The sequence below is a fragment of the Tetrao urogallus genome (assembly GCF_951394365.1).
Source record: "Tetrao urogallus genome assembly, chromosome: 10".
NCBI lineage: Eukaryota > Metazoa > Chordata > Aves > Galliformes > Phasianidae > Tetrao > Tetrao urogallus.
In genome coordinates, this window is record NC_136823.1 from 1,923,512 (window position 1) to 1,944,033 (window position 20,522).

Consider the following 20,522-nt stretch of genomic DNA (forward strand, 5'->3'; position numbering starts at 1 on the left):
GTTCGGGGCCGTTTGTGGCGGGACACGGAGCGGCGGAGCACGATGAGCCTGAGGAAAGGTGAGCTGTGCGCGCACGGCTGCCGCTTCGGGTCCGCTTCGCGCTTTGCCGACTCCTCCGGCCTCTCTCCACCCGTTCCCGTCGTCTTTGTGCTTTGAATCCTCAGTGAACGTCTCCATTCTCGTGGCGGCCATCGTTCTCTTCCTGCTCGTTCTGCACCACAACTTCCTGGGCCTCAGCGACCTCCTGAAGCGCGAGCTGACAGGTGTGTGTGCGCCCCGTGCCCGGGGCTGTGCGATGATGCAGCTCTGCTCTCCTAACGGGGCTCCGTCCCTGTGCCTCTGCCCCCTGTTGCTGCCCTCTGCCCTTCCCAGCACCACAGAGCCTCTCCACGTCCCTGTGAACCCCCGATTCCCCGCTTTCCAGCTCTGTTCCTCACGTTGCTGAGGTGTTCTGGAGTTATATGGGCAGCGTTACAAAAGTCTGCAGCTTTTGTAACTCCTACAGCTGATGTGGCCCTGCATTTCAGCTGCCGGTCTCCCGTTTTCCTATCTGTGCTGTGAGGATAAATTCTTGCTGCTTCAGCTGAGGTAATGGGATCTGTGATGCTTGGAATAAAACTGGGCTGCGTGTGATGCCTTGATAATCGGGTGGAAGAATCTTGCAGCAATGGTGGTAATTTAGAATATGTTTTTTTTTGTCCGTTAGTTTTTACCTGAAAAGAAACAAAAGTAGGAGGGGGAAGGTCAGTGTGACTGGTGGGGGGTGGTTGGGGTAACAGCAGGGAGGAAGGAGGGTGGCTGTAGGTGTGGCGAATGGGACCCAGGGGGAGCATAGCCTGTTGTAGCTGGAGCCGCCACGTAGCACCTTGCTGTGCTGTGTGTGAGCACTTAAAGCAGTTACACGCACTGTATTTGCAAGCGGGACGTTTCCACGGATGTTAATGGTTTGGATTCTCAACACGGGGTCAGTTGTGTGCGTGTTTGGTGCTGGGCTGCTCTGGTCCACGTCTCTCATCTCAGACATTGAGGCAACTCGTGTGATAGAAACAATTCTAGGGGGGGATTTAGCATGGTAATAGTTCCTGCATTTCACTTATGGAAAACGAGTATGTGCTGCCATTTGTTCTCCACAGACTCCAATCCATTAGGACTTCAGCCTATAGACTTCATACCTGCTGCTCCCCAGAGGCTGACAGATGAAAGGAATGATAAGGAAATTTCTGTGGTCATTGCAGCCTCAGATGAGAGGCTTGGAGGTGCAATTGCAGCCATGAACAGCATTTACCGTAACACCAGATCCAACGTGGTTTTCTATATTGTTACTTTGAACGACACTGTGGACCACTTGAGGTAATGTGGTTTTTTTTGTTGTTGTTAGCTTCCCACAGTCCTGTAAAACCAAAGTCTCTTTGAAAAGAGCTGAATTTGCCTGATACTGCTCTCCTGCATTGCTTGCTGTCTTGTCTGCTGCTGCTCGCTGCATCTTTTTGGCACAGCTGCAATGGGAAGTACCAGTTGTTCCTTCTGGTAGTGTTTCAGTGATGGAGAAGAGACATCCAGCTGGAGTGTGCCAGTGGAGGGCTTGCTTCCTGCATCTCACCTGACCAATTTAAATGCATGGAATCAGGTTTCTCTCTCCTTTCTCTCTCTCCTTTCTCTCTCTCCTTTCTCTCTCTCCTTTCTCTCTCTCCTTTCTCTCTCTCCTTTCTCTCTCCTTTTTTTTTTTTTTTTTTCATTTTTGCACAGCTCTGTTCGTGCAGATGGTTTTCTGAAGCACCTGTAGTAACAGGATGATGTATTTCTAAAAGAATAAGCGGCAGTCTCATACCTGTCAGTTGTCACAGCCATGTAGTGTGCTGATGGTGGGCATGCCCTTGCACACACATTTGAAACACTCCTGAAGGCTGATGCAGGTTGCTCTCTACTGCTATGTTTGTTGGGTAGAGAAAAGAGCAGCCAGAACGAGTTCTTTTTATTGGATCTGTTGTTTTTTCTTTCATTTAATCAAGTTTGTACTCTTCCTGTTTGCAGGCTGTGGCTAACAAACACTGCTCTGAAAAACCTGAGGTACCAAATTTTGAATTTTGACCCTGGTGTCTTAGAAGGGAAGGTGCAAGCGGATCCCCAGAAGGCAGACAGCATAAAGCCAGTAAGGATGATGCTCATTACCTTCTGCAGTTACTATTCAGTGACGGTGTGCTTTGATTTTAGTCTCCAATGGCTTTAGAACTCAGCTGGCTTTCAAAACCCAAAGAAATATTTTATAATTAAGTTTCTAAATTCCAGTCATATAATTAAGTTTCTAAATTCCAGTCAGAATATTTTGCTCAGATAGCACAGGCTGGTTTTGAATATCACAGAATCACAGAATCACCCGGGTTGGGGTGATATCTCCATGTCCAGTCTTCGTTACCGGTATCTCCAGCGAAACACAGCTGGTTGGCCTCTGAGGTGCCACAGATGCATATGAAGAGACAAGAAACTCAGATAGAGACTATTTTTAAAGTTAGTTTATTGATGCTCACAGGAAACCAGGAATTGATGGAACTGCCCATTTAAAACAATTTCTAAGATATTGCCACCTGGTTTATTTCCTGGATAGAAGTTGTGCACACCACTGCCACAGTCTGGAGCATTAATTTCACGTGTGTTTGAACCATTTTCCATGCAATTTTTTGCTTTTTGTGCATCCACAGTTAACGTTTGCAAGATTCTATTTGCCCAGTTTGGTACCTCATGCAGAGAAGGCCATCTATGTGGATGATGACGTAATAGTGCAAGGTATGGGACCGTTTTGTAGTATGCTTTTTGCCATGGTCTATGCTGGGTTCAGTGTGCCACCTCTGACAGCAGCCAAGCATTTTTGCTTCAAGGAAAGATGTAAAAACTTTGCAAGTACGATTGGATTAAACTTCATGTTTTTATCTGCTGAACAAAAGCTCACTCAGAGCTTAAGCTTCTGATTTTTCTGTGCGGATTTCCATTTTTCAGATGATATCCTTGAGCTTTACAATACTCCACTGAAACCTGGACATGCAGCTGCTTTTTCAGATGACTGTGACTCTACCACCAATAAGGTTGCTGTCCGTGGAGCAGGGAATCAGGTTGGTTTTGTTGTGGTTCAGTTGTAACAATACTGCAGGCTCCAGGCTTTGGAGGAGGGCGCTTGGCTTTGTTGTTCTTGAGGCTGACTTCCAAACACAGGGAACCTGGCTGTTCCTACCCAAATCACGTGGCTCAGCTGACTGTAATCTTTCTTTTTCAGTACAATTACATTGGGTTTCTGGATTACAAGAAAGAAACCATCCGAAAGCTTGCGATGAAAGCCAACACCTGCTCTTTCAATCCAGGAGTTTTTGTTGCTAATCTGACAGAATGGAAATTACAGAACATCACAAAGCAGTTAGAGAAGTGGATGACACTTAATGTAGCGTAAGTGCCCCGAGGTGGGGCTGAGTGCAGGTCAGGAGCCGGGTCATGGTGGTGGCATTTAAGTGTTAAAATAAATGGTGGGCTGTGTGTTTATCTGTGCATTCCTGTCATGAGGCTGCAAGTGAAAGCCAGCTGATGTAGGTGAGGATCCTTTCCCAACTTCTTTCCCTCTTGTCTTTCAGAGAGGAGCTGTACAGCAGAACTCTGGCTGGCAGCATCACTACACCTCCACTGCTCATAGTGTTCTACAAGCAGCATTCCAGCATTGATCCCCTGTGGAACGTACGACACCTTGGTATGTCTGAAATAGCTGTGGTGCTTGGCCAGGGGCCACCACCGCCAAGGGTCCGTAGCTGGGCCCTTAGCTGATGATACAATAAGTGGATCTTTGCCTTCCGTGTGCTTGTGCTTTAAGAAAAAACACCTAATGTTCCTCTTGCATTTTGTGGGCTTAATCCTTCGTGTTCCTCTTTGAGCTGCCAGGCAGGTTGTTCTTCATTTCTCAAATACTTTGTTCCTTTTAATTGGAAGCAGTATTTCCACATATGTATTGTATGTGTATCTAGGTGCCTCCTAGGCTTGTTGAGAGGAACAAGCAGTCATTCTCTGTTCTGCTACTGATAAAACCATAAATCTGGGGGAGGTCTCTCTGTTTCAAATGAGTAAAATATATGCTGCTGAATATGCCCGGGCATTAGAAGGCTTTTAAAGAACTTGGAAGTTAAAGCAGTTCATTTAAATACGTGCTAAGGCAGATCAAAGCGTCCTTCAGCTGCATCCAAATTACTTTCTAATTTGCTGATTTTTGCCTCCCATTCCCAATGAAAAATCTTTGTTTTCAGGTTGACAAATCGCATGCTTGTTTTTCTGCTGCCTTTATTTCAGACACTAACCCTTCTTTCTCAATAAAAGGGTCTAATGCTGGAAAAAGATATTCTCCTCAGTTTGTGAAAGCTGCCAAGCTGCTCCACTGGAATGGACATTTCAAACCGTGGGGAAGAACGGCTTCATACGCCGAGGTGTGGGAGAAGTGGTACGTCCCTGATCCTACAGGCAAGTTCAGCCTGATCCGAAGGCATCCAGAGGCCTACGAAGCCAAGTAGAGTACGTTCTCAGTGACTGTCAGCATTTTCTCAGGACACTTGTGGAGCCAAGCAATGGTTTGTTTTTTTTTTCACTGTACAAAGAACAGCCCTCACCTCCTGGAGCACAGGGAGATGCACTCACCCAGGTGTGGTGGTGCAGCTCCAAGCTGCACGGTTCCAAAGGAGACTCACTTTGCTTGTGTGACTGAGGGTGCTGCTCCAGCAGGGAGTGAAGGGGCCCCTCCACGCACCAGCGCTTCTGTGAGGGCATTTCTGTCTGCTGTGTGTCCTCCTGCTCTTTACTACGAATCTTCATGGGGAAACTGTTTTGTCAGATATAAATGGTTCCAGAAACAAGAAGAACTTCAGCTGGAGCTTGTACCGTGCAGCTCCGCGCAGCAATGTACTGTAATTAAGAGCTGCCTGGAGTTTGTTCTGTTGTTGTTTTCTTACCCTGTGAAATAGTTTCATCAACAGTCCTTTCTTGCATGAAAATTGCTTCCATCCATTCGTGTCAGCATTCCTTGCACAATTCTGCAAAATCAAATCTTGACTTTTGAAGGGTTGCTCAAGTGTTGACTATGCAAAAAGTGGTCTGAACTGCTACTGCACACAAACATTTTCCGTAACTGGTGGAGAAAATGTCTTAAAATAAAAGCTGATGTTACATTTTTGACATTAACCTCTGCTCCTGGCAGTAATGATTTGTGACTTGTTCTGATATGTGAAGCGTGCTTCATTTTTTAAATTCAGTGTTAAGTACTAATTGAGGTCAAAGCCAATTGATCTCATTTTGGGGGAAACAATCTAAGAATGTTCTAAGTATTTACTTCTGGGATCAGGCTCTGTGAAACAGGTCTGTGTTGATCACAAGTTCCTCACCCTTCTCTGCCAGAAGTCTTTCCCATTGTGCCCTTCCTGTTCTCATGCTTTGAATTCCCCAAGCAACAGCCTGCTGCCACCTTCTGCAGCTCACAGTCCATCAGCTTTTTTTACATTGCTGTACAGTTGGTGGCTGGGTGCTGGTTGTTATTAGCTAACATAGACCAGCAGCTACTGTGCTTACTGTTCCATTCAATACTAACTGAACTCGGGTTCTTGTTTTTATTGAATAATAATACTTGGGAGCAAGGTGTCAAGACTGGCTTGGTGTTTTGCAGGCTGCAAACCATCAGGGAGCTCAAGGGCTCAGTTGTGTGTATGAACATGTTTTAGTGCCTTGTAAGTGAAAGAGATCTCCAACTTTTCATCTTGCTGCACGCAGTTCTGACTGCCCTGGGAGCTGGTTTGTTACTGACCCGTGAAGTTTAATGTTATCTCTGTACCCCAGAAGTGGGGAGATGGTAGAACTGTTTTGCAGGGACACGTCTTTATTGCTGTATGGGAACTGCTGAGCCACGGCCTGAACCTCTGACTGATCACCTGAGGCGAGCATTGAGTCAGCCAGAGGAGCACAGTGAAGGCAATTCAGCTGTGCTGCCACAAGGGATGGAGCCTGGCTGCACCTCTCCTAGACCTATTGAAGAGCTGGCTACCGGTGGGGAGGGATCTCTTCTGGAGATCTGCTCTGCTGAAGTTTTGTAAGTGAGCCCAGGATAGGGGTAAAGCTTTCTATCTATTCTCTTCTTGTTATCAGTCTGCTTTGCCAGACTCTTGTTCATTTTGTAATTATAACATCTTAATATTCATTGATTATACAATTGCACAGAGGAACAGGTTTTGCTTTAGTTACCAGTTAGTCACTGCTGCACTTCCATCTTTTGTTCAAGAGTTTCCACCTCAGTGAAGTCATTACAGTTACCACACTCCCACTTAACCTCTCCTAATGAAGCTACTGAACATATAAAGCCATGCCTACACAAAATGTTACAGCCAGATGAACTAAGCAGAGTTATTTAACCAGCCTTTACCTTCACAAAACCAGGAACACTTGCTGCCAGAAGGCACTCTTGTAGAGGTACTGCCTCTGCAACCCTGCAGGAAAAACTCTTTGCCTTTTATGAAGGGAGAATAAAATTTAATTGCTAGAATTAAACACTTACCATTATTTTCCAAAGAAAACACCAGAGACTTTGTAATTTTGAAATATTTTTGTAAGGCATAAAGACCAGATTAAGGCAGTATAATATTTTTTTAAATATGTTTATTTTTAAACAGGAATAAACGTATAGGATTTTAGCATCCTACAACTGTACAAAATCTGCAGCCATGGAGAGAGAGGCAGTACTACATACGTTACTGGGGTCTTGGCAGCAGCTATGGTACATGGCATTCCTCCCCCTTCTGTAACAGAAACCTGTCTGTTCTGAAAGGCTTCTGTTCACACATCTCGTTACACGTAGTCTGTGTTAAAATCGTAGGCATCATCTTCACCCGCTGCCTTGTCTAAGCTGGACGGCAGTGAGTTGGCAAGTCCAGTTTCTGAGAAAAAGGAATGGTTTGTTAGTGAAATGAATGCAGCACTGGAGCAGTGCGGGCTGTATTTTGTGCTGTGGGTTTTAGCACAGACCTGCCATCTCATTTTCTGAATGTGCACCTCCTGTTTGTCCTGTTCCAAGCTCAGCATTCCCCGTCAGCCGAGTCCTGCCATCCTGCAATGGGTTGGAGAGGTCAGACACGAGTTTGCTCAGACATCACTAATGAAACTTCCCATGTAAATGAAACACGGAGGCTGAGGACAGTGCGGTTGTCCCAGCGCCCAGCTGCTGGCCAGGAACGTGCTGACTGACTGGGAGCAACACCGATTTCTTAATTTGCTGATTTCTCAACTGAGCACAATGCTCAGCCCTTCTTTCTAGAGGAAGTGTGGCTCTAGAGGCTGTGTGTTACCCCAGGTGGCTCTGCAGTGCTTGCACGCTGCTCGTAACAGGATGCTAACTGGCTACTTGGTGTCAGGGCCCGACCAGGTAGAAAACAAATGAAACCCTGGTTTACCTCCTTGACATTATTCTCTTCTTTTTCTTCTTCTTCTTCTATAATATCTTGATCATCATCAGTCTCCATGAAATCCTCTTCGTCGTGGCTTGTTTCCAAATCCTCCCACTCTGATTCTTCTTCTACCGCCTTATTTCGCACTATTTTCCCATTAGTCATGCCAGCTGATTGGAAAACAATGCTGCTTGCTGGACTGGGGTACTTTAAAGCTGGGAAATATAGAGAGAGCTGTCTGTTACGTTATTGTTAGCAGGAGATACAATCTCTACCCATTAAAAGGATCGCCTTCCCACATAAGCAGGGAGAAAAAGTGAGAACAAAAAAATTGCTAGGATGAAGAACCTGGTCCTGAGTCTAAGATGTACTGAGCAGAAATACATTTTGTTGGTCTGACTAGGAAATGGGGGAGGGCAAAAGCATGAAAGGGCCCACAAGCAGTGGCTATTTAGAAAGATCAAATCAGATAGGCAGAAACCGAGAACTACTGGGGTAATCCAGCAGGGGTAATTTGCGTGAAGACAGCACCCAAGTCCACTGCTCTGCTGTGGAATCCTGGAATCCATTTCATTCTCTGAAGGTTTGTGCCTGCTGCATGCTGACACAGCCATCATACAAACCCCAGGACAACTCCCATTCGTGGTCTCCCATTACAGCTGCTCAGTGGCTCTCAGTGCTGGCAGTGCAGTACCTTGAACTGTGCTGCTGTTTTCTTCTTCCAGCTTCTTTAAATTAAAGCCCCTCTGCAGTTCAGCTATTTTGTCTTCTGTCAGGTATGGCGGCACGATCTGCAGTGCTGGTGGTTCTGAGTGGTAGCTTATTTTAGCTCTGCAAAAACCACACATGGTGACTTAGCTGTTATCTTTTCAGAATAAAACCCAGAGCCCAAACCTCCCAAACTCCTCAACTGAACCACTCTTGCAGTATTATTCGTTTAGCAGCGGTTAAAGGACCGTTTAAACGGGCCTCGGAAGCTGTCAGTAACAGAACTGAAGATAGCCTGCTCTGAAGCACCTGAACCACTTCAGCAAGGGCAATGATTCTGAATTCATTCATTCCACGCTCAGCTGAACACAGGAATCACTAAAGGTTCCAAAAAAAGAAACTGTTGCAAGATTCCTTCTTGATGGAAGAGAGCACTACAGGAATTCCACGTAATTTGCTTTTACTCTGTGTATTTCAGTAGTTTAGAAAATTATCCTTGGGTGGTGTCCTCTCTTGGCCAAGCCAGCCTGATTGCTCAAAATCAAAAGCAGCCTCTCCTTTCTGGAAGCAGTTCTCAGGACTCAGTGCTTCTGCACATTCTGCACACATTCTGCACGGAGTCACAGCAGATTTAAGTGTCAAAATCAAGGAGGTCAGCAGCACAAAACAAAATTAATAGCAGACATACCCTGTCCAGTCACAAAGCAGTGATTTAGCTACATTCTCTATGTCGGGAACACCTCCTTTTTTCAGCATACCCCTTTTCTGAGCAAGTAAACTTAAAAGCTCTTCGGTGTTCTTGAAATCTGGGATACTGTAGAACATCATTACCTAGTGCAAAAGAAAACAGTGGGAGGAAGCAGTTATCACAGAACTGGAAGGGGATCAGGCTTATGTGAATCTATTTGAAACTAGAGTGAAATCAGAGTTGGATCTGAAGTCTTCACTGTAGTAAGAAGCAATGAAGTTATCTTCATTTTTCACTCTGTTACGTCGCTGCCTGGTGATACAGGCAGTATGGTTTGTTGATGGATTTTTATTTTTCTTTAAATCAGCAAACTCACTGGGAAAACAAAGTGGCCGACAGGATCCTGGTGCGTTGCAACCACCTTCCACATACAAGGGTGAAAGGTCACATCAGCTTTGGATACGCAAACCAAAGTTTGGTTAAGGAGAAAACGGTGCAGAACAACTGTGTGAAGTGAAACATCTTCTGTTATCGGCCTAAGAAAGCTAGAGAGGAGTTGAACGCTGTGAAAGGATGACAGGACTTACCTGCTGCTTATTGCAGTGATTCAGGACTGCATCCACTGCTTCAATCACGTTCAGTGAGCACGATTCCCCGCTGTGTATGATACTTCTCAGGGCCAGAGTCACAGCACTGTTGGTAGCATCTGCAACTATGCTCGGGCTGTCTGAAATCTTCATGTGTTTATCAATACGCACAACTTGCATGGACCTGGTCAGAGAAACAGGCCACGTCTGAAGACAAATCAAACTAAGGACTGATAGCAGCAAAGGCAGCAAGCCACAAAGCTCAGCATTGGATTGAATGCACTTCATACAGAATCAGTTTCAGTGCTTTCTCATCACGTGCTTTGTGCTGGACAGAAATGCAAGTGCACAGTAAGAGCAAGTTCATGCACTGTATTCTCCTGTGGCAACGTGCCAGGATGAAAGATCACGTTCTGAACGATGCAAATTGAAATATGCATTTAAAACTGAACGTAGGCATGCTCTGACTGCTGCTGATGCACGGGAATTGTACACAACCAACTCAAGGTAATCAGAACTGACAGGAAAATAAACAGCTGCTAACACTCAGCTTACTTGGTGACACCTCTGGCTGGTCCAACATCACAAACGCGATCTTTTTTAATGCTATTGATTATGCTGCTCTTCCCCACGTTAGGGAAACCTGGGGAAAAGTAAAAAACAGAAATCCTCATAAATCAGAAAACTCAGCTTATTTAACAGCTTATCATGTGTTTTCGGTAACATACATCTTCCGTGTGAGATCAGAGTTGGATCTCAAGTCTTCATACAGAACTCAGACAAAGTCTGTATCCTCATTTCTCACATTGCAATAGAAAGACATCACTGAATGTCACACCACAAACCTCACCAGATGGGAGGAAGAGGCAGCGTAGGCTGTGCAGTATGTAACCTAAAGCTGCTTTATCAGTTAAGGCCTCATAAAACGTGCATTCCATGGGTCACAGGCACTCTGCATTGAAGTACAAGACAGATCACTACCAGCTGAGGTGCTGAGTCTCAGCTGAAAGTGAGCACCCTGCCAAGAAGGCCCAGAAGCGAGTCACACATTGGGTGTTTTACTCAGGATACCAGAGCTCTGATGGGAGAAAAAGGAAACTTCTGCCATCTCTCCAAACTCTTACCTACTAACCCAACCTGAATGGCTTTGTTCTGAGTCCTGCCATACTCCTGAAGAAGTTTCATAAGGCATCCACTTCCAAAACTTTCCGTGTGTCTTGATAAATCAATACGTGCCCTTCTTCTCCGGAAAGTCTCCTGCTACAGGGTTCAAAGGAAAAGAAACAACAAAACAAACACATTAGTCTTACATTTATTCATCTACTGTGATGCTTCAAACTCCTGTGCTTTGTTAGCTGATGTTACTGTGTCCTTCTTCTAAAGAAATGCAATTAGTTCAGTAAGAATTTGGCTAAGATGAATCTAGCAGTTAAGTGGTGGATAAAAAAAAAGTAGCACTCAAACACTTGAAGCAGCCTGAACAAACCTCCAGGGATTGTTGTTTCAGTTGAGGCTGTGTTGCAGATGGGCTGTGTGAGCAGGAAGGAACCATGTACATTCATGGGGTGGAGTTCTTTGATCTGTACATTCACTCAATGAACTGTCCAAGAAAAATTCTGTCTTTTTTACACAACTTTAAAGCTGCTCTCTGTGTTTGGGCTTCTGTGGCATTTCACACCAGGGTCTATTCGACTACACTGTTACGAGAGTTAGGGCAGGTGGAGCAAAATGCATCAATACACGTTGTCTCAAGCCAGCATCTTCACAAAGCTGAGACTGGAACTCCAGGGGGAGCTTAACTCCTTGATAATCTTCCACGAAATAACAAAAACTGCAGCCTTTAGTAACAGTGAAGTAAGATGAATGCTGCATACCCTGCATCAGTTTACCTACAATCCAATGTGCAACCATCCTGGATAGATGAAAAATTCCTCATCTCCCTCCCCTTGCTGTCCTGCTTAAGCAGAACAGCCCACTTTCACTCCCCAGTTCAGCATCCCACGCACAAAACAATATGTATTTCATCAGCCCCAACTGCACTGTGAAGCTCAACGTGTGACAGAACATCCATTAGTTAAAGCAGTATAATCAAATACAGGAAAAATGAATTATAAAGAACAAGAGATCCTGCTTCAACATGCTTCAACACATACAATGACATGTAGGATTCAGTCATCTGAGCCAGCATGCAGAGCTCTTACCATATTCCTGTCCTTCAGCAGCGTCGCTGATTTAAAGGCAACCGTTGGAAATTCCTTCTTCAAATAATTCAACCACTTCTCCAAGTTCTCTTTTGGCACTAAATCTGAAAAAAAGAGCACAGATTTCTCCTCACTATTGTGAATGTTGTGTTGCTGTCTGGAGAAATCTAACACGGAATCAGAAACCAGGATGGATCCTGTCCACTTCGCACATTTCTTTATGACACTTAACGCTTGGCTGTACACTCCACAGCTTCTGTATTTGCTTTTATGTACACTTCCAGTACAGTACAGCCACCCACAGCTGCAGCTTTTAGTGTTTATTCTCTGCCCCAAGCAGAACATCCCACAGTTACATTTTCAGACCCTGTGTTTTTCATGTTGGAGTATCACAAGGAGACGGCAGGTACGAGGGGTGATGTTACGTGGGCTAGTCCATCATCCCTGCAAAAGCTACGCTAAGACAAAGTTCCTGTTGTTCTTTCACTCCTCATTTCCTTCTTTTTGCACTGCAGTTAACCCACTAACAACCAGCTTTCCCAGCTGATCTCATCCTCTTTTGTGTGGTTTCCCTCATACAGCAACGGGAGCCAAACTTCAAAGACAACCCTTGTGCCGATTTGCTGACGCTTAACTCATCTCAGTGGGTTCAGCATCACTACCTGCTCACTTCATCTTTGTTCACATGAATGTTACTAGATCTCCACTTCTGGCTGACACTGGCCAGAAGTCATTGTAAAAGCAAGGGGCCAATGTGCAGCTACCTGTCGTGGTGTTTTCTCAGCAGAGGGAACGTGGCCACTTCCCTAAGGCAGCGAGCTCAGAGTTGGATCTTATGACTTCAGCAGAATCTGAGATTTCTTTACGTATTTCTTCACAGCTCACTTAAAACAGAACCACCCAGTGACTACAGTAACACTTCAAGAAAATCTGTTTCTTACCGATTTTGTTCAGAACCAACAACAGCTTTTTGTCTCCTCCAGAGCAAGTAATGGCTTGCTCCAGCTGGGGACACCGGCAGCCCATCGGATCTCTCGCATCTAAAACCTCCAGAACCACATCTGAGGTCTCAATCACCTACGTAAGGGGGAAAAAAAAGATTATAGAAAGAGAGCTTTCAAATAAGAGATGACAAGCAATTTGACAGATGGTAACTCTGTAATGGCCAAGCTGTAGCCTACAACAGTGACTACTGAATTTCACAGAACGTTCGGTAGGTGAGGTTTCTTAAGGCTGTTTGTTTCAACTTTTATCTTCTGAAAGGCAAATTGAGAGAAAAAGGTGAAAATTGCTGCAGCTTTCTGAGATCAAGAAATCCCTGGACAGGAATATGTCATAACTCAAAGAGCTCTCTGACTGGTTGCTATATACTGACATTGGTCCTAGAAGTCTTCAGAACGCTCAATATCTCAGTAGCCAACACCGGGCAAGACTGAAACCCTCGTGGTTTCTACAGTAATATCACTTACTTCAGTGCTGGTTTATCACGAGCAACCTTTACACTTCCTAGTCGTTGGGAATCAACTTTTTACTTGGATAGACAGTGATAGGACAAGGTGGAATGGTTTTAAGCTCAAGGAGGGAAGGTTCGGATTGGATGGCAGGGTGAAGTTCTTCACAGAGAAAGTGCTGAGGTGCTGGGACAGCTGCCCTGAGAGGCTGTGGATGCCCCGTCCATCCCTGGAGGTGTTCAAGGCCAGGTTGGATGGGGCAGTCTGGTCTGGTATTAGACAGGGAGGTTGGTGGCCCTGCCTGGAGCAGGCAGTTGGAACTTGATGATCTTTGGGGTCACTTCCAACCCAAGCCACTCTATGATTTTAAGTTGTTTCATTGCCTATCATCAAATTACATAAAATCATAAGAAGTTGAAGTTTCTTACTTTCTCAAGCTCACTCTGAAATGATTTCTTTGCATTTTTATCCAGCGCCTTCTTTGTCTTCTTTGCTTCAGACTTGCCAGAAGATTCCTGCATGCAAATAAAGCAGAAAAGAAATGATTTAACTGAGAATTACTCTATTATATTTGTGCACACAGTCTGAAGACTGCTGTGTTGTCTGAACACAACACGGGACTTGTAGAGGTGTAATTTTAGGATGACATCTTTGCCTCCACAAGCTTCATGTGACGACAATCACACTGGACACCAACCTTTCCCTCAGTTTGTTCCTGGATCGCAGCCGCACTCCTCTTGGCATCGAGCTTCCTCCTCTTCTCGAGTTCTTTCTGCCTGTCAAGCTTCTGCTTCCGCTTCAGTTCTTCGAGCTGATTGCAAACAAGCAAGAGCCAACAGAGGTAAAACGCATGTGAGGGAGAGACAGGATGTCACCCTTCTGCCCACATTTACTGATTTGTGCGAAGGGATACTGGTGCAGCTCAGTTACACACACACGCACATGACTACACATGCATCAACGTGCACACGCATACATGCATGCACACACATGCACAGACATGCATGCACGCAGATGCACATACACACACATGCACACGCACACACTTTTGCACTCACACATGTGTACACGCACACGCGCATGCACACCTACACCCACATGTACACACAGACACACACGCGTGCACATACTCGCATACACATGTACACACACGCACACACACACATACGGACACACACCTACACGTACACACACACGTACACAAGTGCACGTACACTTGCACACACACGCACACAGACACACGCGCTGCCGCCGCCGTTACCCGCTGCTTCCTCAGCTCGGCCTCCCTCAGCAGAGCCTCCTTGAACGGCGCCGCTCCGGGCACGCCGGGGTCCTTGCGTGGCTTCTTGCGGCCGCGTTTCTTCGCCTCCCTCCGCACCTTGCGGTGATGCTCCCGGATCTGAGCGCACACACGGGATTGTCGGCAGAGCCCGAGCGGCACCACGCGGCTTCGCGCACCGCCGCGCCCCCCGGCCCGGCCTCACCTTCTTCTGGATCTTGTACCGCTTGTGGCATGTCAGCCGCTTGCTCGCCTTCCTCAGCTCTACAAAGCAAAGCAAAGCAGAGTAGCGCCCGTAAGCTCCGCTCGGCCGCCGCCCACACCACCCCCCCCAGCCACCCGTTCCCGTGCTCCTCACTCGGTCGCTTCATGGCGCCGCGCACGCGGATCCGCCCGCCCGCCCCTTCCTCCCGCCGGCGGGCGCTGCCGTAAAGCGAGGCGGCACTTCCTCGCGGAGGTGTCGCGCGGGCCGGGCGCGCTTGGCGGCCGGGCGGGCTTGGTGGCGGCGCGGAGCGGCGGCGCGGGGCGGAAGGCCGCGGCGGGCGGCGAGGGGCGGCGAGGAGCGGCACGGAGAGGCGGCGGCGGCGGGGTGAGCGGCGCTGTGGGCCGGGCGGCGGAGCGGGGCTGGGAGGCCGCGGGTTCCCTTTGTGTGGAGGCGGCGGCGCGGGGCGGGCCGGCGGGCCGCTCTTCCCCACCCCCACCCCTGCCGGCGGCCCGCTCCGCTGCTCTCCGTCCCGCTCCGCGGAGCGAGGCCCGCCGTGCCGCGACCCGGCCGCGCTCGCGGGGTTCGGCGCCGTCCGGGAGGAGCGGCCTTCGGAGCGGCCCGACCCGCGCTGCAGGAGGCGCTTCTCCCCGCTGAACGGCCCGCAGCCCGAGCGCCGCAGGAGGAACCCGCTTCCCCGGGTTCGGTTCCGAGCAGAAGTTGCGTGAGCTCAATGAAGGCCGTCGCACTGCCGTCGAGCCGTGCGTTGTACGCAAAGGGGGGAAATCGGAGCTGGAGAGCGCTTGTAAATGGAAGCAGATTCGTCCGTAAAGAAGCTGTGTGGCCGGGCGCGCTGCGCTCCTTCCTGGCGGATAGCAGCCGTTTTGCTCGGCAGACGGACGCAATTCTTGCCCGCCAGAGGCTGACCCGCGTTCTGGCCGCGTTCTGGCCGTGCCGATCGCTGCACCGTTGCCGTGCTGCTGTGCATCCACCTTATCTGCTCTGTAGCTCAGACTCTCAGATCAGATGTGCGGTGGTTCGTTGCTGTGCAGGTGGCTGGGAAACCAGCACCGCTTGTTGAGAAACGTCAGAGAAACCGTGACAGAAATGCCTCGTGTTCTGCATGCGGAGCTGCTTTCTGGACTTTCTGCTAAGGTTAAAAAGCAAAAGTTGCCTCCTGTTTGTTGCTTTCTGTCTGCCAACTTGAATTCTTCCATTTATTCTTTGACTTGGATAACCTATCTGCTGTCAGCTCTCTCCTCTCTCTTTCCTTGTTCTTGTCTTTCAGCTCTGGCTGTACTAACAGCACTGCTGACCTGCTGCTCTGGGTGTCCCCTTCTCCTAGTATCTGTGCTTGCCCACCAGACACTATGAGGAGACTGGCTTTTCGAGGTGCTGGTTGTACTCTGGTAAATCTGGTAAATTATTGATTGTATGTACACCATGCTCTCCGTTCTTCTGCATTAAGGCTTTCCCTTACTGTTAATTATTCCTACCTCGTTCTTATTCATCTAATTTGCGTGCTCAACATTTTGTTGCTAACATAAATGCTCTCGTGCAGTTATGTTGTACTGCCATACCTTGTAACTTTCTAGGAGATCCCTTGATTCGGTACAGGCTGGGATAGATGAATCTGTGCTGTCCTTTGAGTTAGCTACAAATGGAGATGGTGTTATGATGCTGTCATTAGAAACCAGGGAAGAGCCAGCGACTTGGTCCATAAATCGCCATAGTTGTTGGACAGTTGTTATCCATTTGTCACTGTTAAGTTGATAAATTAGAAACCGTGACTGAAACAAGAGTGGATTTTTCTGCTTCTTGATGATTGTGCCGTTCGTCTTACACACACAGTGGGAATTGTGGTCACACGAGGACCCAGCCCTTTTCTGGCTTGAATCTTACACAAGGTATTCAGTAGCAGTTCATGTTTTAGTTGGTCATTTGTCTTCTTTGTGGCGTCCTTTTTATTTTGTGTTGGTTTTATAATTCAAGACAGAATGAACTACTTTTCTCCATACAGCTCTTTCCTATAAAATAGCAGTTCTCACGTTGTGATCATTCATAGCTCGAGGAACCAAAACGTGAATGGTTTCAGAATGTGTCCTGGTAAAAGTTGCTGATACATCTTTGCACCTGTAAGCCCTTGGTTTCTGACCTTGGTGTTGGTAGTGGCAGTGTAAACCTGCAGGGCCGTTTTGCCTTCCCTGTACTCCCAGCTCACGTCTGGTGTGGATGTAAGAAACACGTGTGACCCATTGCAAAACATAGCTCACTTAATAGCTCTCTCTCATCAGAGGATTTGGCTGCAATGCCAAGAGTTTAAGAACATTTCTCTTCATTATAGAAGAAGTTGGATTCCATGGGTTCCAAGAGGCGAAGAGCAACCTCGCCGTCCAGCAGTGTCAGCGGAGGGGACTTTGATGATGGCCACCACTCCACGAATATCCCAGGCCCCAGCAGGAAGAGAAGGAGGCTTTCAAATCTCCCGACTGTGGATCCTGTTAGTACCTTCTTGTTGTGCACACCTTTCTTTCTCTTGGATTTACTGTATTCTTGTCTAAGAAATGCTGGATTGTGGGATGGTAGTGCCCCTTACAGCATATGCTCTGGCTTCCTGTGTATTTGACAATCGTATTTGGCACGTATACACTGAGTTTATTGTGTCCTGAAACTGTTGCTGCCTTGGCTAAGCTGTGTTTAGGATCTCATTCACCTTTGGTTTGCTCTCCTCGTTTTTGTTTTTTCCCTTTCCGTTTTCCTTTTTGCTGCTGTTTTTTTTTTTGATGATGATTTTAGTAGATGGAAAGAGACTGGGCGGAGAGAGGGCTGAAGTAATAAAGTGCAGAAATTGAGAGTTGCATCTGAATAGCAAATGCTGGGAGAGATAAGTGGAGAACAGCTCTTCAATACGTGCTGAAGCATATGATGTCATTATTATGCCTTGAGTTAGCAGTCTGATTTTAAATAATTGCAGGGCAAAAGGACCTCTGTCATGGTTTTAAATGTCTGTAACTCAAAGAGAGTTGTACTGAATTAGCCTGCATTTGGAATGTTCTACTTAGGATTAGTACTGAAAGAAAGTTCACTCTGTTAAATCAGACAATACAAAACAAAAACCAAACAGGCAACCCTAAAGTTCTGCAGTAGTGACCTGCTAGATCATACTAATGCAGGACATGCAGTGTTCTTCACTCTCTTGCTTTGGAGTGCACCATACGTGAGCAGTTTGCCTTCCCCTTCTTGTTGTAAGCAGGTCTTGATTTGTTATCTCCTTAAAATTGACTTGCTTTTTATTGTGTTGTTCTTGAATTTTAGATCGCTGTATGCCATGAACTTTACAACACCATCAGAGATTACAAAGATGAACAGGGCAGGCTCCTTTGTGAGCTTTTCATTAGGGCCCCGAAACGAAGGTAAGGCCATGGTTCTTGTGAAGCCTTGGATTTTAAGGAATGCTTCACCATTAAAGAAAGTTGAAATATGGAAAAAAAACCAAATCAGCTATGCTCATCACTGTGTCACAGCAGCGTATGATGGTGTGAGTGAGTGTTGTAATTATTCAGTGGGACCTGCTGATGTTGGTACTTGTTTTCAGTAAAGGGAAAAAAAGAAAAGCAACCTTGAACGTATTTGAGATATTTCTTGTGACACCTGTCTAAAACATCTGACCTGAAGATGTTCCTCCCCATTGGTGGAGTGTAGTACTGAGGGTGTGCGTTGGGAGGATGATAAACTCTTCAAATGGCTCTTGAAAATATAAGTAGAGACTAAATGTACCTTAAACTCAGAAAACAGAGAATGATAATGGAGCAGGTATTACAGTAAGTTCACTAACAGAACGCTGTCCAGATCTTTTACCTGGAACTGTCTTTGTTTCATTTTGTTGTCTCTGTGTCTAAACTTTCTGCTTGAAATACAATGCCTGCTTTTGTCATTACCACAGAAATCAACCAGACTATTACGAAGTGGTTTCACAGCCAATTGATTTAATGAAAATCCAACAGAAGCTAAAGATGGAGGAGTATGATGATGTGAATGTGCTGACTGCTGATTTTCAGCTTCTCTTTAACAATGCAAAGGCTTACTACAAGGTGAGGAAAATAGGTACAAAGGCTTGAATTTATCAATGATGAAAGCGATGGAGATATACTGAGGTTCTTATTTGGTTTGGCAGAAAGCTTTCTGGCTTTGCCTTTGATGCTAGTAAGAGCAGCATGAACTTACTGCAGGTGTTTGTGGATTTTCCCATAATGTTGACCATATCTTTGTGAGATGTCTTGCTATAGTAGCTTTTCTGTGGGGATGCCATAAAATAACATGGAGAGGGTATTTTTTTCACTTTCCAAGAGAGAGAGAAAGCAAAAAAACCCAGCAACAACAGAGAAAAAGACTGATCTATTAAAACCTTCCCGTTTTATGAGATATCCCCTGTGACCTTTTGAAAAGAACCACACTTTCTTCTCCCTAAAGGAGGAGTTTGTTTTGGAGTTTTGCAGTATGATTGCTGACTTTTTCTCTTCCATTGTCCAGTTACTAAAGTGAAAAAAGGCACACTGATTACCCTGGTTTCTGATGATTGTGAGTGTATACAATGTGTTCCACCGAGGCTGCAAGCCACGTCTCCATTCCTCCAAACCCAACATGTGTTTTATTTTAGGTATTAATGGATTCTATTGCAGTTGCCTTAAGAAAGGGGGAAAGAAAACTGGAATGATCTCATTTAATGGAAGCATTTTACGTACTAAAAAAGGGACACTGTGTGTTGTGGCTGAGATAGCAAACCTAAAACTTCAGTGCTGATATTAGCTTTGATAAATCTTGGTCTTTGGAGGTTGTGCACATAATTGCTTTGTAATTCAGGCAGGCACTGTAGTCAGGTGACACTCAGGTAAATGGTGCCTGTGTTTGTTTGTGCGTGTTTGTGGCTTTCTGAGGAACGACCAGGTTTAAGGGTTAACATCTTTCTATGTTGTGGTTACAGTAGAAAAAGCACAGAGACCTGCGTATTCATGGTGTGCTTTAGCAGACACATTCCCCTTAGTGTGGTGGATTCTTTGGTTTGTTTTCTGTTTTATATGAGGAATATGGAATGGATGGCAGGAAACAATTACTAGCATTTTCCCAAATGTCAGATGCCTTTGCCTGCAGAATATTCAGCTCAGATCTGTGCCCGTATTGTAGCAATCCTGCATGCAGCATAGGAAGCAGATAGCTATCTTACTAGAATGCAGGAATTTTGTCATTACCAGAGAAATACAGAGTCATTAGATGAAGGTATGACACACAAACGTAACTTCATCTTTTTTCATCTTTTACCTTTATTCACATAGTTTAAATTAATTTGATGCAAGGAAGGCTGATTCATTGGCGAGGTGTTTGTGTCAGTAGGTGCTTTATTGGGAGTGTCAGACTGAAATGGAAGCCTTTGCTTGTTTAATGTTTCTGTTCAAGTAATACTTCTGAGCGTCTTGCTCAGTAATGAGGAAAGGAGCAGACCAGCAGAGCAGGGTATCCCTTATTCTGTCTCACAACCAGCACCTGGTCTGATGTCTTGAGAGTATTATGTCTGGTAGGGTAAGCGTAAGAACAGTTATTGTGTTGGTTTCTCATCTCTGTTTCAAGCTGTCAGAAGCTGAGAGAGTGAAGAAGAGTGTAATCAATAGAAATAAGACAACGTTTCTGCCCAAGCTCCTGGAATAGTGGTGATGGCAGGGGAAAGGGGAGGAAAAGAGTGGGAAAGCAGTCCTTTCTTTCTGGCGATTTGCTTTAGGCAGTAATAGGCTGATGGTTGATTGCTGCTCTGTATTTGAAATATTTTTGCTGACTAATGCATTTCTCAGGTTCTTTGGGATTTCACAGTTATTACTGAACAGTGCAAATCATTGCAGTGCTTACTGAGATATGCGTGCGTTCGTTGGTGTTCTTCTTTGGTAGAATTGAGTTTTCCAGTGTTGTGCAAAG

General features: G+C 46.0%; 3 protein-coding genes across 24 annotated transcripts in view; 2 read left to right on the plus strand and 1 right to left on the minus strand.

Moving 5' to 3' along the window:
* Positions 1–42: 42 nt before the first annotated feature.
* GLT8D1 (glycosyltransferase 8 domain containing 1) lies at positions 43–4,535 on the plus strand (the record flags this gene model as incomplete). The annotated part of the gene is made up of 9 exons (XM_079540266.1): positions 43–58; positions 165–263; positions 1,134–1,350; positions 2,032–2,149; positions 2,697–2,781; positions 2,992–3,104; positions 3,266–3,432; positions 3,615–3,727; positions 4,345–4,535. The coding sequence occupies 9 exons, from the start codon at positions 43–45 to the stop codon at positions 4,533–4,535; spliced, it is 1,119 nt and encodes a 372-aa protein (XP_079396392.1).
* A 2,314-nt stretch (positions 4,536–6,849) lies between these two features.
* Positions 6,850–14,730, minus strand: GNL3 (G protein nucleolar 3; the record flags this gene model as incomplete). Its single annotated transcript, XM_079540317.1, has 15 exons — positions 6,850–6,938; positions 7,027–7,108; positions 7,452–7,660; positions 8,140–8,276; positions 8,842–8,984; positions 9,429–9,612; positions 9,984–10,071; positions 10,553–10,688; positions 11,630–11,733; positions 12,571–12,706; positions 13,509–13,595; positions 13,778–13,891; positions 14,342–14,479; positions 14,565–14,623; positions 14,718–14,730. The coding sequence occupies 15 exons, from the start codon at positions 14,728–14,730 to the stop codon at positions 6,850–6,852; spliced, it is 1,719 nt and encodes a 572-aa protein (XP_079396443.1).
* Positions 14,731–15,931: 1,201 nt separating this feature from the next.
* Positions 15,932–20,522, plus strand: part of PBRM1 (polybromo 1) — a gene marked incomplete at both ends in the record, with an annotated part of 57,187 nt that continues 52,596 nt past the window's right edge. For 9 of the 22 annotated variants that reach the window (XM_079540434.1, XM_079540418.1, XM_079540425.1 and 6 more), the window contains 3 exons: positions 16,921–17,061; positions 17,877–17,974; positions 18,505–18,652. In XM_079540434.1, coding sequence (XP_079396560.1) covers positions 16,921–17,061; positions 17,877–17,974; positions 18,505–18,652 — 387 coding nt within the window. Of the gene's footprint in view, positions 15,980–16,905; positions 17,062–17,876; positions 17,975–18,504; positions 18,653–20,522 lie in introns of those variants that run through there. The other 13 variants (XM_079540417.1, XM_079540420.1, XM_079540432.1 and 10 more) reach the window with 3 other exon arrangements.